The sequence below is a fragment of the Mesoplodon bidens genome (genome assembly GCF_964165515.1).
Source record: "Mesoplodon bidens genome assembly, chromosome: 2".
Lineage (NCBI taxonomy): Eukaryota > Metazoa > Chordata > Mammalia > Artiodactyla > Ziphiidae > Mesoplodon > Mesoplodon bidens.
The window spans coordinates 22,102,294-22,115,388 of NC_138177.1; the positions used below are offsets into that span (position 1 = coordinate 22,102,294).

At 50.2% G+C, this 13,095-nt stretch overlaps 1 protein-coding gene across 3 annotated transcripts in view; it reads left to right on the forward strand.

Moving 5' to 3' along the window:
• The first annotated feature begins 898 nt into the window (after positions 1-898).
• The window catches only part of CNIH3 (cornichon family AMPA receptor auxiliary protein 3), a 117,594-nt gene continuing 105,397 nt past the window's right edge, over positions 899-13,095 (forward strand). For all 3 annotated transcript variants that reach the window (XM_081224982.1, XM_081224984.1, XM_081224983.1), the window contains exon 1: positions 899-1,267. In XM_081224982.1, the coding sequence (XP_081081108.1) occupies positions 1,187-1,267 (81 nt within the window). In that variant the 5' untranslated portion in view covers positions 899-1,186. The remainder of the gene's footprint in view (positions 1,268-13,095) is intronic.

Genomic DNA, 13,095 nt, shown 5'->3' on the forward strand with positions numbered 1-13,095 from the left:
ACGAGGTACACACATACCCTTCCGCAGCTTCCCGCCTCCTCCAGACGCACGTGTTTAAAGAGTCCCTGCTCCTCCCCACCCCGCCCCACCTCGGCGCAGCCGTCCTGCCCCGCCTACGCCGCTGGCTTCAAGTTTCCTCGAAGAGGCCAGCTGGCGCAACTGCAGCGGCGGCGGCGCCCGGGATCCTGCCTGTGCTTGGCCGCCCACTTTTCCCCAGCCCCGGCCGCCTCAGTCTCCGCCCGCCGGGGAGGGCGTGCTCGGCGGAGCCGGAGCCGAGGGTGGGGCACCGAGAGGGAGGAGATCCCCGGCTGCGCGTCTTCACTTCTCGCAGTGGCACAGGCGGCGGCAGCAGCAGGTGGAGCGAGCTTCCGCGGCGAGCAGCTCTTGGCCCGAGATCCACTCCAGCTGCCCGGGCGGGAGCAGGCCCGCTGGGCTGGAGCCCGCGCCCGGCCCGGTCCAACCCCTCGTTTCCGGGGAACTTGGATTACCTAGGCCGGTGGGCCGGGGCCCGCAGCAGGGGCCGGGGCCGTGCGCGCCCAAGAGCGCAGGGCAGCCCTGGAAGCCGCGTCCGGGGCGCAGGACCAAGAGGACCTGGCTCTTCCCGGCTACCTGAAGACCTGTTCTCTGGGGACTTGGGAGCAGCTCGGGGTCCGCCCGGGCACCTCGCTGGACGCTCTCGGTTGGCTCCTGGCTGGCGCGGGAGAGTCCCGAGCGGCGCTCTCGGCTCTCCTGTGTGGCTTAGGCGCGGAAGGCAGGGGGCTCTTCCCTGGGATTCCGGGGCCACGGGAGCTGTTCACGCGGTCCTCCGTGGAGTCCTCGCAGCCCTCGCCGTGTTGTCTCGAGAAGCTCGCTGGTTGACGCGAATCTGCAGGAGTTCTCTACTGATTTGCATTCTTCCTCGATTTGGGGACAGTTCCCGCCAACGACGCCCGACGCATCTATTTTCGCAAACAAGCTGGAGTCCCGGGTCTCCAGAGCCTGCGGGAATCCTGTCCCTGTTCGCGGACCCTCAAGGCTCTTTCCGCTTGGCGTACCTCCTCCCAGCCACTGGCCTCGAGGAGAGAGTGCAGACCTGACTCTTTTTTGCCCCCCGTTTGAGGGAGTGCGGTCCTTGAGGGGGACAACGGCTTCCTAGGCGCTGCTTTGTGTGTGGTGGGGTTGGAGTGCGGGCGGCCCCCGGCCGGCCATGGCCTTCACTTTCGCTGCTTTCTGCTACATGCTGTCGCTGGTGCTGTGCGCTGCGCTCATCTTTTTCGCCATCTGGCACGTGAGTAACCGGCAGCGGCTTCTAACTCTTTCCTTTCGCCCCCAAACGCGCCCCTGGCCACCTCCTTCCCCAGGTTCCGGAAGATGCCACCTCACTTTATCCACATTGCGAGTGTGGACGGATGGGAGGCCGACTGCGGCGCACCCGAGGTTAGACCCTCTGCCGCTCTGTTGTCCCGGGGCGGGAGACGGTTCGCGGCAATCCTGAGGCCGGGCGCGCCTTCGGTGCCCTGGCTACTGGCTGTAGGCGGAGGGACCGCCGGTTTCCGGGGCAGAGCACCCTTGCCAGGGCCTGGCCTTGTGTCCCAGACCCCGGGGATTAGCGTCTACAGCCCCATCTACCCCCTTACTTCCCCGGCGGCCTCCTCTGACGCCCGCGGGAGGCGAAGGAGACGCGCCCCCGTCGGCCCGGCAATTAGTCAAGTAACTATAACAACTAAACATTTAAAATGTCAGCATCTGTGGTGGGTTGCATTGAGACATAATTGGAGACAAAGTGGAAACACGACGGGAGCGCCTTGTAAGAGGAAGTAGGGAGACGCCGGCCCCGGAGAGCGGAGTGGACGGGAACCGGGTGATGGGGGTCGGCAAGGAAGGCGGCGGGCGGCGAGGACGAGAGAAAAGCGAGGAGGAGGCAAGGGAGACGGGGAAAGACGGGCGTGAATGAGGCTGCGCAGGGTGGTCACGTAGAGAGCGGAGGAGGAGGGCGAGTTTCCTCCTTTGCCTTCCTGGGGTCTGAGACAACCAAGGCCCGAAAGACTTTGCAGGTGGCACATCTCCGCTTGGCCAGGTGCGCAGCGTCTCCAGCGGGCACGAACTTGTGTGCTGCCTTTCCTGGGGTTCCACCAGGTTGAGGGCAGTCGTGGTGAGTCCTGGTTCTGCAGGGGTGGTGTGGGAATAGTGGACAGAGTGCTTCTGAAGAGAGGGAGAGAGGAGTGAGGAATGCTGATTCTCTCATCAAGACAGCACAACATTGGCCAAGTCAGTTGAACTCCCAGAACTGGGTCCTCTGAGGTTGTTGAAGCTCCCTGGCCTCAGCCTCAGAAATTTGGTGGGAAGAAAGGTTAAGGTCACACGTTTTAGAAGGAGCAGCACCTCAGTGCATCTTCCTGCCCAGCAAGTCAGGCAGCAGGGAAGGATCCCAAGATGAATTCCTGGAGGCACGGTTCTGGTGAGCCTCGGAGAGCACACATGCAGTGGGCGATGACCCTGAGTGAAGACCGGAATAAAATTGCGTGGTGGGTGAGATGCCGGTGTTTTGTACAGATGGTTTCTAGAGTGAGAGGGTTTATCTTAAAACAGAACTAAGCAGCTAGAGCAGCTCCTGTTACAAGGCTCTCGGGCAGGGAGGAGGGGGAACCCCAGGAGGAGGAAGACTTCTAATTGTGTCACCTTAGGGAAGACATCTCAAAAGTGAGAAAGTTGACCTGGATGATCTCCAGGCCTCCCCTGATGTCTAAGATGGTGTAAGTCTGTGAATCAGTTGCCTTAGGAATCTGGGGGTGAGAGAGAAGGAATTCAGACATGGGAATTTTGGGACTGATCAAAAATCCTGCGAGTGAGAAGTGATGGGATTTTGCACCATCTCTTCCTCTGCACGGGAAGGCTGGGTCTGATCTACAGTGGAGAACTGAGGCTTGAAGTTGTTGACAGTTGTTAAGGGAAAACAAACCTTTACCTAACTTAGAATGAACAGGGGGTGCAGAACAGATCATGCCCACACAGTGCAGTGGACCTCTACTAATGTGTTTGAAAGGAGCTTTCTGTGCTTCTTTGGATTTGGTGAGGTGTTTGCAATGTAGAAGGCGAACTACCTCTCTTTTTCAGAAATACTTTATTTGCTGTTTCTTTATGTTTTTGCCTTGGCCAGAGAGTGGCAGGTACCAGAGAGCTCCATCAGACTGTCAGGCTTGGAGTTCTCTGATTTAGCCCTTGAAGCCAAGCAGGTAACCAGAAAGAATAATTTTCTCTCACACGGGAAGATAATAAATAATTCAAGAGCAGGTTAATTAAATGGGTGGTTTGTGCACCTGGTTGACTAACAGACATTTGACTCAAAATCAGGCATTGCTGTGATCCCATGTTGGCCTCTACTCTTCAGGTTTCCAACGCTTACCCCCTTGTCTAGGGGTAGCTGAATGCAGTCAGATTCCAAGTCTGGGTCAGGTCCTGACCGCATCCCTGACCTGGCAAGATTCCAGTTTCTAATGATGAAAAGAATTTGTGCTCTTTGAATTCAAATTACGGTAACAACTCCTAAGTCTCAGCCCCTTTTCCTTTCCTAGTCTTTTCCTTCTTCCTCTGGCCACATCAAACATCCCAAAGCCCTACTGCGTTGCTTTGGTTGCTGAACATTGAAAGGGGAAATCTGAGACACATTGACACAGTCTGTGTACGCATTGTATGTGTGGGTGTTGGTTATAAGCGGGTAATTATTTCAACCCAAATTTATGTTAGTCTGTGTTAGACTCTGTGTTTGCTTTCTTTTCAGCTTATATTCCTTGTATATTTCTCGATCTGACGAACCATATTGATTGCTTACGCTATATTGACATCCCAAATAGTGAATTGGGCACTTAACAGTACATAGCAGTTAAAAGACCCACCCCACTGCCATGTCTGGGTTGTAAGATAAGAGGTTAGCACTTTTTCTTATTTAATGGTACACACCTACTTAGGGATAGTAAGAGTAGTTACTATTTATTGAGTGTCTGTAGTAGGCCAGTCTTAGGCATTTACAGAGGACCCCTCAGATGTACCTCCAACTGTTTACCTGCCTCTTCTTCCCACTGGAGGTCTGGAAACAAAGATGGATGTGGCTGGCTGTAGCACAACATTTCTTTCCAGTCTTGTTTTTTCCTTTGAAAATTTATCTGCATTTGTTTTCAAATGAGAAGATTTCAAATTACCAATTTATTTTATATGAGCCACTGTCTTTGAGTACATTTGTCACCTTTGGAAGATGCAGAATAAAACCGAGGGTTTTGGTTTTTTGTTGTGTGTGTGTGTAGCTTTTCATACCATCAGGCACATGGCCCCTTACTGCCCAGGCAGCCTTTTCATCCTCACAACTGACATTTTACAGATGAAGAAAGTGTATCAGAGAGGTTATGAAACTTTCCCAAGGTTGCACAGCTGTTATGTATTAGATCTGAGATTTTAGCTGAGTCTGAGACTCTTAGGCCAGTGTCCTTTTTTTTTAACCCTAGTTACTGCCTTTGGATTGTTTAACTTTGATAATAGTGAATAATGTTTCTATCCAAAGGATTACCTTTCTCTGTATAAATGAAATACTTGGAGTTGGAATTTCTGATTGGAGTTGAAACGAGAAGAAGATGACACCAAACATACTATGTATCCTTTTTAAAAAGCGGAAATTCTATTTCATTTTTTAAAAAATTATTTTTCTGCGTATAAAATTCTACAGGTTCATTGCCCCAAATTTTGAAAGTATAGGGACATAATAAAGGAACAAAATCACTACTAATCTTATCATCCAGAAGAGATTTGGGTGTCTCTTTTTCCAAATATTGTGTATACGTGTATCTTAAAAAAATTGCATACTGGACGTTTAGAAGAAAAAAAAAAGTGTTCTAAAGGGTTTCAGATGTGAAGTGATGTCTGCTTCCAGCCAATATAAAATGAACAGTGTTTATTAGTAAGAGCCCTCTCAGCTCCAGCTTGGTTGAACCTGTTTGCAGACTGTCTCTTTTATATAAAGACAGATGAAACCATTCTTTGGAAAGATCAAAGATTCATACCAGTTATTTCAGGTTAAAAAAATTTTTTTTTATATCTAGAGTCACTTTTTAAAACTCTGAGTTTTGACAACATACAAATAAAAGTAATTCCCAATAATATTTCATTGGATTCCCGGCAGCATTTGCTACTGGAGAGTTTTAACGGGGCCCTGACAGATGATAACCAGTAGTACGTACTGAGGGACAGTTTTGCTAGGTGAAATGTCTTTATGGTTGATCCTTTCAGCCAGTTCCAGCCTGTCAGAGATTCAGTCATAGGGAACTGAGTAAACCTCTCAGTTTCTCAGATTATCCATCTGGAAACAAAAAATGGGTTTACATAAATGATAGGATGCCTGGGGTTGACGATAGCCTGTCCCTTGAGGCCCCTAGTTTGGCCTATTCACATGATGCTGAGCTCTTAGCCATGTCTTACCTGGTCTCCACTTTGTGTTCTGTCTGAGGCATCCCCATACCCTCCCCCCCCACCCCCCGGTATCTCACTTTGACATGTGATGTTTGCACCTCCTGCCTTCCCGATTCCCCTCCTCTCGGGTGCCTCCACCTCGTTCTCCACGGCCTCATAGCTAGCACGGGAGGATGCACCACGACAGCAGGGACCCTTTCTGCTCACCATGGTTTCTCCAGAGGCTGGAACTGCGCCTGCTATGTAGAAGGGGCTTGGTAAATCCTCATACAACTTAATGATGAGGCTGGCAAATATTCTTAATTTGGCATAGAAAGAGAGGCAAACAGGAGACATTCTTACATATGCTAAACTACAGCCAAACTATAAAACACTAAAAGAGATATCTAAACCAAGATTAAGCTTTTAGACTCATAGAACCACCAGCATTTCTGTGCGAAGCGTCGGAGGCATTAAGCGACTTGGTTGGGACAATCCCTGCTACAGGGCACAGGGATTGCAGACTGAGGGTGGGATCTCAGGATATCTCGTGGGACGATGTGCACATCAGTTTGGCGTTGGGGGGGCCTGTCACGGAGCGGCGTCTACCTACCCCTGCCACCAGTCTCCCACTGTTGCCGTCTCGCAGCCCCAACTCCATAGGTAGATTCTGTTGCCTCCTGGAAATGTGCATTGTATTCCTCTTGGCAGAAGGAAAGACTTCTACCCTCTTGGATCTAAATTCTGCACCGTTTTTTCACTGTCTCGCTCACATCTCACCATCGTCAACCCTGCTCACTCCAGCCTCCCACAGACTCCCGAGAGAGCTCACATGGTGCACTTGCTCTTGTGCACAGATGAACTTGCATGAGGACACACTTTCACATGTGTGTGCCTGGGCTCTCTACGTGCAGGAGAAGCAGGTGGAGGGCAGGGCCCTTACCTGTCCACGTTATGCATTTGCAGAACTTAGGAGGACACAGTGACCACGTGGGGAGCGTGTGGCTGGTGGTTCTCAGACTGGCCGTGAAAGGAGGAGTGAACGTCCCATCTTCGGTAGCCTCGTTTCGCTTGGGAACTCAGAACTCACCCTTCAAAGAAAAGAGGGAGCCTGTGGCTCTGGGCTGTGGTGGATGGCTGTGGGAGCAGTGCCTGGGAACTGGCCCGGCTGGGTGGCTGTCCGGCTGGGCGCCGTGGGTGCTGGGTGCACTGGCAGCTGCTCCTACCATCTGCTCTGAGACTTGACTCGGAAGGGAGAGTCAGCGCAGTACAGCCTCCGGGAGGCAGCGGCCAGGGTCAGGGCCGAGTGCCACTGTCAGAGACAACGGCTTCGCCCTCCGGGGCTGGCCACCACCACAGGCCTCGGCACTCCTGTCTGTGACGGGGCGCTGAGAACAGAACCTTCATCACCACCTGACTCCGAGGCCATTGTCATAAATGAACAAGCCCATTGCTCTAGCTAAAGGGTTTGTAAGGGCCTCAGTTACATACAGGCCTGGAGAGACAGAGGTTGTGCAGATGCTAATTCAGCGTGTGTTGAATTGGACTGGGTGTTCCTGTCCAGTCTCCATAAGTTAATTACTCTAGCCCAGGTCGAGACTCAGGCTGCCTGGTCAAGCGGTCTGTTTTCTCTAGTTCTATCCTGTTGCTACCTTTTGCTCAACCTTCTCTATGTTTCCCTGGTTACCTGAGAGAGAAAGGGATTTCACTTAGCCCTGCAGTTTCTACTTTGGGCTCTCTCTGGCTCCTCTAGTTTTTCAAATTGATTAAAAAAAATTTTTTTTTAATTGGGTAAAGTAGACATAACATAAAATTGACCATTTTAACTCAGTTTTAAGCATATGGGTCAGTGGCATTAAGTACATTCACATGGTCGTGCAGCCATCACTACCATCCACCTCCAGAACTTTCTCACCATCCTAAACTAAAGCTCCATATCCATTAAACAATAACTTCTCATTCCCCCTTCCCCTGAGCCCCTGACAACCACCTTTCTACCTTCCGTCTTTAGGAATTTGACTATTCTATGTACCTATATAAGTGGATTTATACAGTATTTGTCCTTTACGTCTGGCTTATTTCACTTCGCATAACGTCTTCATTATTCATCCATGTTGTAGCATGTGACAGCCATTCATACTTTTTAAGGTTGAAAATATTCTGCTGTATGTATGTACCACATTTTGTTTATCCATTCATCTGTTGGTTCCACCTTTTGACTGTTTTTGTGAATAGTGCTGCTGTGAACATGGGTGTGCAAATATCTCTTTGATACCCTGTTTTTCATTTTTTTTGGTGTATATACCCACAAGTGGAAATGCAGGATCAAATAGTAATTCTGTGTTTAATTTTTTGTGGCTCCTCTGATTTTACAAGCAGGAACTCTCTTGGTCCCCGGTCTTTGCTGCACCAACTCTGCCCTTTCTTGACCCTCTGGCCCCTGTGCGTTGCTTCTCTCTGTGTTCCTCTAGGATGGACCAACAGCAGGGTCCCAAACATCCCGTGTTTATCTGCTTGCTTAAATATCTGGTCTGTTTTGCTACATCACTCTGGAATCCTCGGGTCTTTTAGGTGAATAAAATAGTTACAGAATCTTTCTTCAAGCCTTAGCATTGGGTCCTAGCTGTCAGAAGTTATAAATGCTCCTTAAACAGATTTTACTGGAGACGAATCTTGGGGTTTGCTATCATCCCTTGACCACAGTCATTTCTTCCAAGGGATTTCATCAGGAAGAGCTAGCGATGTTTGCCAAGGTTTTAGGCCTGAGAATGTTTTGGGTGTGTGAGAGCTGAGAAATGCACCTGACATTGAGAACGAAGGGATCTTGTGCAAAAATTTGTTGTTGTTCATTTAAACCATTGCATTTCAGCTCCTGAATCAATGGGAGGCCCAAAGGCCCAGCACTTCATTGGGTGGCTGCCAGGGAGGTGGACCAGGCAACCTTACCTGGGCCTCAGAGGAGTCAAAGACTCAAGTTCGGGCTTCCCTGGTGGCGCAGTGGTTGAGAGTCCGCCTGCCGATGCAGGGGACACGGGTTCGTGCCCCGTTCCGGGAAGATCCTACATGCCAACGGAGCGGCTAGGCCCGTGAGCCATGGCCGCTGGGCCTGCGCGTCCGGAGCCTGTGCTCCACAACGGGAGAGGCCACAACAGTGAGAGGCCCGCGCATCGCAAAAAAAAAAAAAAGACTCAAGTTCATTTCTGCCCCTAAGCTGGGGACTGCTGGGGCTTGGAAATGAAGCAGGTTTCAGCTCACTGGGAGACAGTTTGGAGTATGGCTTCATTTCCTAGTCTCTTTAAGCTGCCTCGGGTCACAAAAGTGGTTTTAAAAGACAAACCAGATTTGTAAAAATGTCATTCACACACACATGCACACAATTAACACCACAACGAAAAATACGCCCCAGCAATGCAAATCCCACACTTTCCTGGCCATAAATTTTGGGAGGATGGAATTTGCTTTTCTGTGTCTCTCTGGGGTCAGGGTGGGTGTAGGAGGTGGGGCATCCCTGTGTGTCCATTTGCCGTCCACACGGTTGGGGTTGAATGCCTTAGTGGGGGCAGTTAACTGTGCACATGTACCCAACCAGTGTCTGGTTGTCACCACCCAGAGGCTCAGGGCCAAGGGCCCCCACCTGTGTCTGCATAGTCTGCCCTTGAGTGCAACCAACACCTGGGACTACTGGTGAGCTGAGGTCGTATTTCTGTGATGCCGTCTGGCCAGATGGAGCCATGACCTCTTGTCCTTTGCAGTGTCTGTAAAAACGGTAGGTATGTACTCAGGACATGTTTCCAACGGAATGACACACTGATTACTTTTCTCTGGATGCCTTTCCTTTCTAGCGAGGAAGAAACTGCAGGCCAGGCCACTGTGAATCCAAGGTTCATCCCCCTCTCTCCGTTCCTCAGCTTTCCCATTCACGTTCTTTTCCGGTTTTGGCTTCCCATTTGTATTGTTTCCTTCCCTGGCCAGCGGCCTGCACCCAGAGCTCCGCTCCCAGGCTGCCCGGCAGGTGCTCCGGGCTGGCTGGCATCTGTGGTTGTTGGTGCGTCCCTGGCGTTAGGGATCTCAGGCCTTGACTGCTCTCCCTCTCCTCCCTTCCTTCTTCTCTTTTTCTACTGCTTCCTTTTCTTCCTTTTCCTCTGCATATATCTTAGCTCTGCCGGAGGCCACACAATATTACTTAGCCCAGCTGGAGGGCCTGAGCGCTGGGAAGTTAGCTGACACCACCTCCCTCCCCCAAGGCATCTAGAACTGTGGGCTGATATTTCCAGAACATTAGTTTTAGGTATATTTTCTGTTTTTGTGTTCACATGGTCCATTTTGATGATGGAATAAAGCTCTCCTGCTGAGGAAAAATGCAGGGGAGGAGAGCGGAGTCTTGGAGCTGACTTCCTTTTTTTTTTCCTTATTGGCAACTGATTCATGAACCCTAAAAAAAGAGTTGATAACAACATAGCCAGCTGGCGATAGCAGCCCAGATGGTCCCCAATATAATAGGGACATTTGTATCTTGGATAGAAAAGTATTTAAATGTGTTCTGTGAACCTTATTGAGCAAAGGAATTCGCAACAACTGCATTCAGGGGCTGTGGGTATGGAAATAGCCAAAGGATTCTAGTCCCCCTGAATGCAAAAATGAAGAAATGGGAACTGGGAGGTGTAAGGCTGAGATATGGGGGACTCCAGTGCAGGGAAGATGGGTTTTGCACACATGGTAGTGCTCTTGTCTGTTGGCCTGAGGTAACCCACCCTCGGGTGTGTCAGGGGAGAGGGGTCCAATCTGGTCGTGTGTGCGCGGAGATGGAGCTACGTGTCCGGTCTGTGTCCACCCAGGCATACTGCCAGCTGGGGAGGCTTCACAGCAGCTGTAGGCAGACCAGGGCCAAAGAGAACAGATCTGTGCCAACGGTCTCTAAATTTTACATTGAACAGATATACAGATGCTGCTTCGCTTCTTCCTTTCTCTGTTCACTGGGAGATGGTACAGGCCCAGTGAATCCCATGGGCCTGCCTGAAATCTTCATAGAACTTTTATTCTCATTGTCCTATATCCTAAGCGGGCCATTGAGTTGGGGCTTGGAGATTCTTGAGAGGCGTTCTGAATTGCGGTGGCATCAAGCTTACGTTGGCCACTTTGGAGGATGGAGGGGGAGGTGATTCGTAACAGTCACTGAACTGGAGTGTGTGAGGGGCAGTGCGTGGGGAAAGCCGGCCTCGTAGAGCACGTGGAGTCACTGTCTGGAGTTGGGAGTAGGGACCAGATGCTGAGAGCGTAAAGCCACTTCATCATTACTGGACTGTGACTTATCCCGGGATAATTTTGCTTGGAGGTTCTGGAGAGTGATGAGGAAATTGAGCTGAGACCAACCAAGCATATGTGCTGACTGCAGAAAAATGACTGGAGAAAAATGTGTTTGGGCTTGACATCCTTTTCTCTTACTGGTTGGCAGTTTTAGCACCAAAAGGCCTGCCCTAGAAAGGGGCTGGCAGCTAATGAGGCTGATGTTGCTGCAGCAGCTCTCAGCAAGCTGCTCTGGGCTTTAGACAAGTCCCTGCATCTCCCCGGGCCTTTTGTTTTCGTGTATGTAAAATGAAGATGCTGAGCAAAGTGACCCCTAAGCTCCTGTCCAGCTCCAGAATTCTGTGGTTCTTGCCTTGCCTGCTATCTGCCTCTCATCCAGTGCTTGCTACGTGCATCTTGTATTTCTCTTCCTTTTCTCTTGTCATAGTTTTTCTTTTCCAATGGCCTCCCTGGGCATTCAAGGTCAGATTTCTGTGTAGGGAATGTACTGATTAAGGTTCTTAGAAATCAGGGCAGGCCACCTTAATCAAAGAAGGAATTATGGAAATGGAATTGGAGTGCTCCTAGAAGGATGGAAAGCCTGGGAAACAAGACTTGCAGCAACAGGATAACCTTGATTTTGATCGCTGCCCACTCTGTCTTCTGTCCCTGATTCTCCTTCTAAGGATGGAGAGTCTTACAGGCTGAGCCTGGGTCAGTCCTCCCTGTGGGTAGAAGTAAGACAGGGAGCTCCAGGCCTCCCCGCTGGAAAGACAGGCCCCTGGGTTTACCCTCCCACCAGGACTGTGCTCAAAGGGAGAGAGGTAATTCTCCAGAGGAAATCAGACCGGTGTAGGAAGGGGCATGGATGTTGAGTGACCAAAAAAATGACAGATGTTCACCACTTGAGCTCTTCAGTTTAACCGTCACCTCCCCTGTAATCAGAGAAAACAAAATTTTCTCTAAAGCGAAGGTTAACTTGTTACCACAGGCCCTGTGATGTGTTTTCCCAAGGGAGTTGCCAAAAAAGATCTTGTTTATCTTCATTCTCAGCTTGATGAGGAGAAGCTGTGCTCTGGCCAGGAGGATGGACATTACTGGACTCCTGGTCCTGAGTGTGTTTCCCCCACTTGAGTGATGACTGCCCACTGCCCTTTGTAAAGTCTCCATCTTCTCATCCTTAAAACGTTCCATGGAGGCAAGGTGATGGAGCCTGCAGCTTTTACAGAGGCCACTTGGATGACAGCTTTGCAGGAATTTAGCAAAGTGCATGCTAACCTAGAAGGTGGAACAGCAGTTGTGTGAATCAAGAATAAGAAAAATGGTGTCTTGCCTGTTTGGTGTCCTCCAGGCTATTTAACCCCAAATTTTAGAGCATACATGGTAAAGTGAAACCTAGCTCTTCCTTTTCCTCTTGGAAAAGCAAACCCTTACCCTCAAATTCCCTCCTCTTTCTGAGAAAGTCCCCCACTGCCCCTCATCTAGACTGTGCTGAGCAGATCTGCTCCATTTCCATTCCCTGCTTCATACAGAGCCTGGGGCAGGGGGCTCCCTCCCAAGCCCTGTCTGAACCACTTAATATGGCCCCCGTTGCATTCCTACCAGGAGTCACTCTTATAATTAGCAAAATTGGCAACTTCCACCACTGTACAGAGTAAGTTACTTTGCTTACTTTGACAACTGAAGCAGCATCAGTTGTCTCCCGAGGGGGGAGGTGATGTTATGGCTCAGAACTATGCCTTGTGCTGGTACCTCTGTTAAACTTAGCTCCTCTTGTCGTTCCGGGGTTGTCATGAAGGAACCAAAATGAAGTTTGGTGTGGCAGGATTATTAAAGCCAAGGGAGAAATGACCCCAGGACCAGCATGGTGTTTTCAAGAGGTCAGTCCCACTGAGCCACAGGGAGGCAGTCGAAGTGCTGGGCCTGAGACATTGACCTTGGAGAGAGAACTCCGGCAGCACCACCCAGAGAATCGGTTGCTGGAGCTGCTTCTTAGTCCGTGTAGTCCCTTAGTTTTTCAGCTTTTCCTTTCTTATATCAAAACACCAAGTGGAATATCTTTTTCAAGAAAAAAAAATCGATAAAACAAATGAAAACCCAAGCTAGTAAAGGGTCTGGGGTCCAGGCTCAGTCAGCTGTTAGGGAGCGTGGGTTGCTGTGCACTGGCCCACGGCACCCTGCACTCTACTTCTTCTGGAAATGAGGCCGAGTTGGGTGGGTTAGCTTTACGGTTTGCTGATTTGTTTTCTTTTTATTGATTTACATTGCTGACAGAGGACAGAGTCATATAATCGTATAGTCCTGGAATCCCAACACGTAAGGCGACCTAAGATCGTCTGGTCTGTCTTCACGTCTGGAATGAGGTACTTGAACCCAGAGAGGCGAGGTCATGGCCGAGCC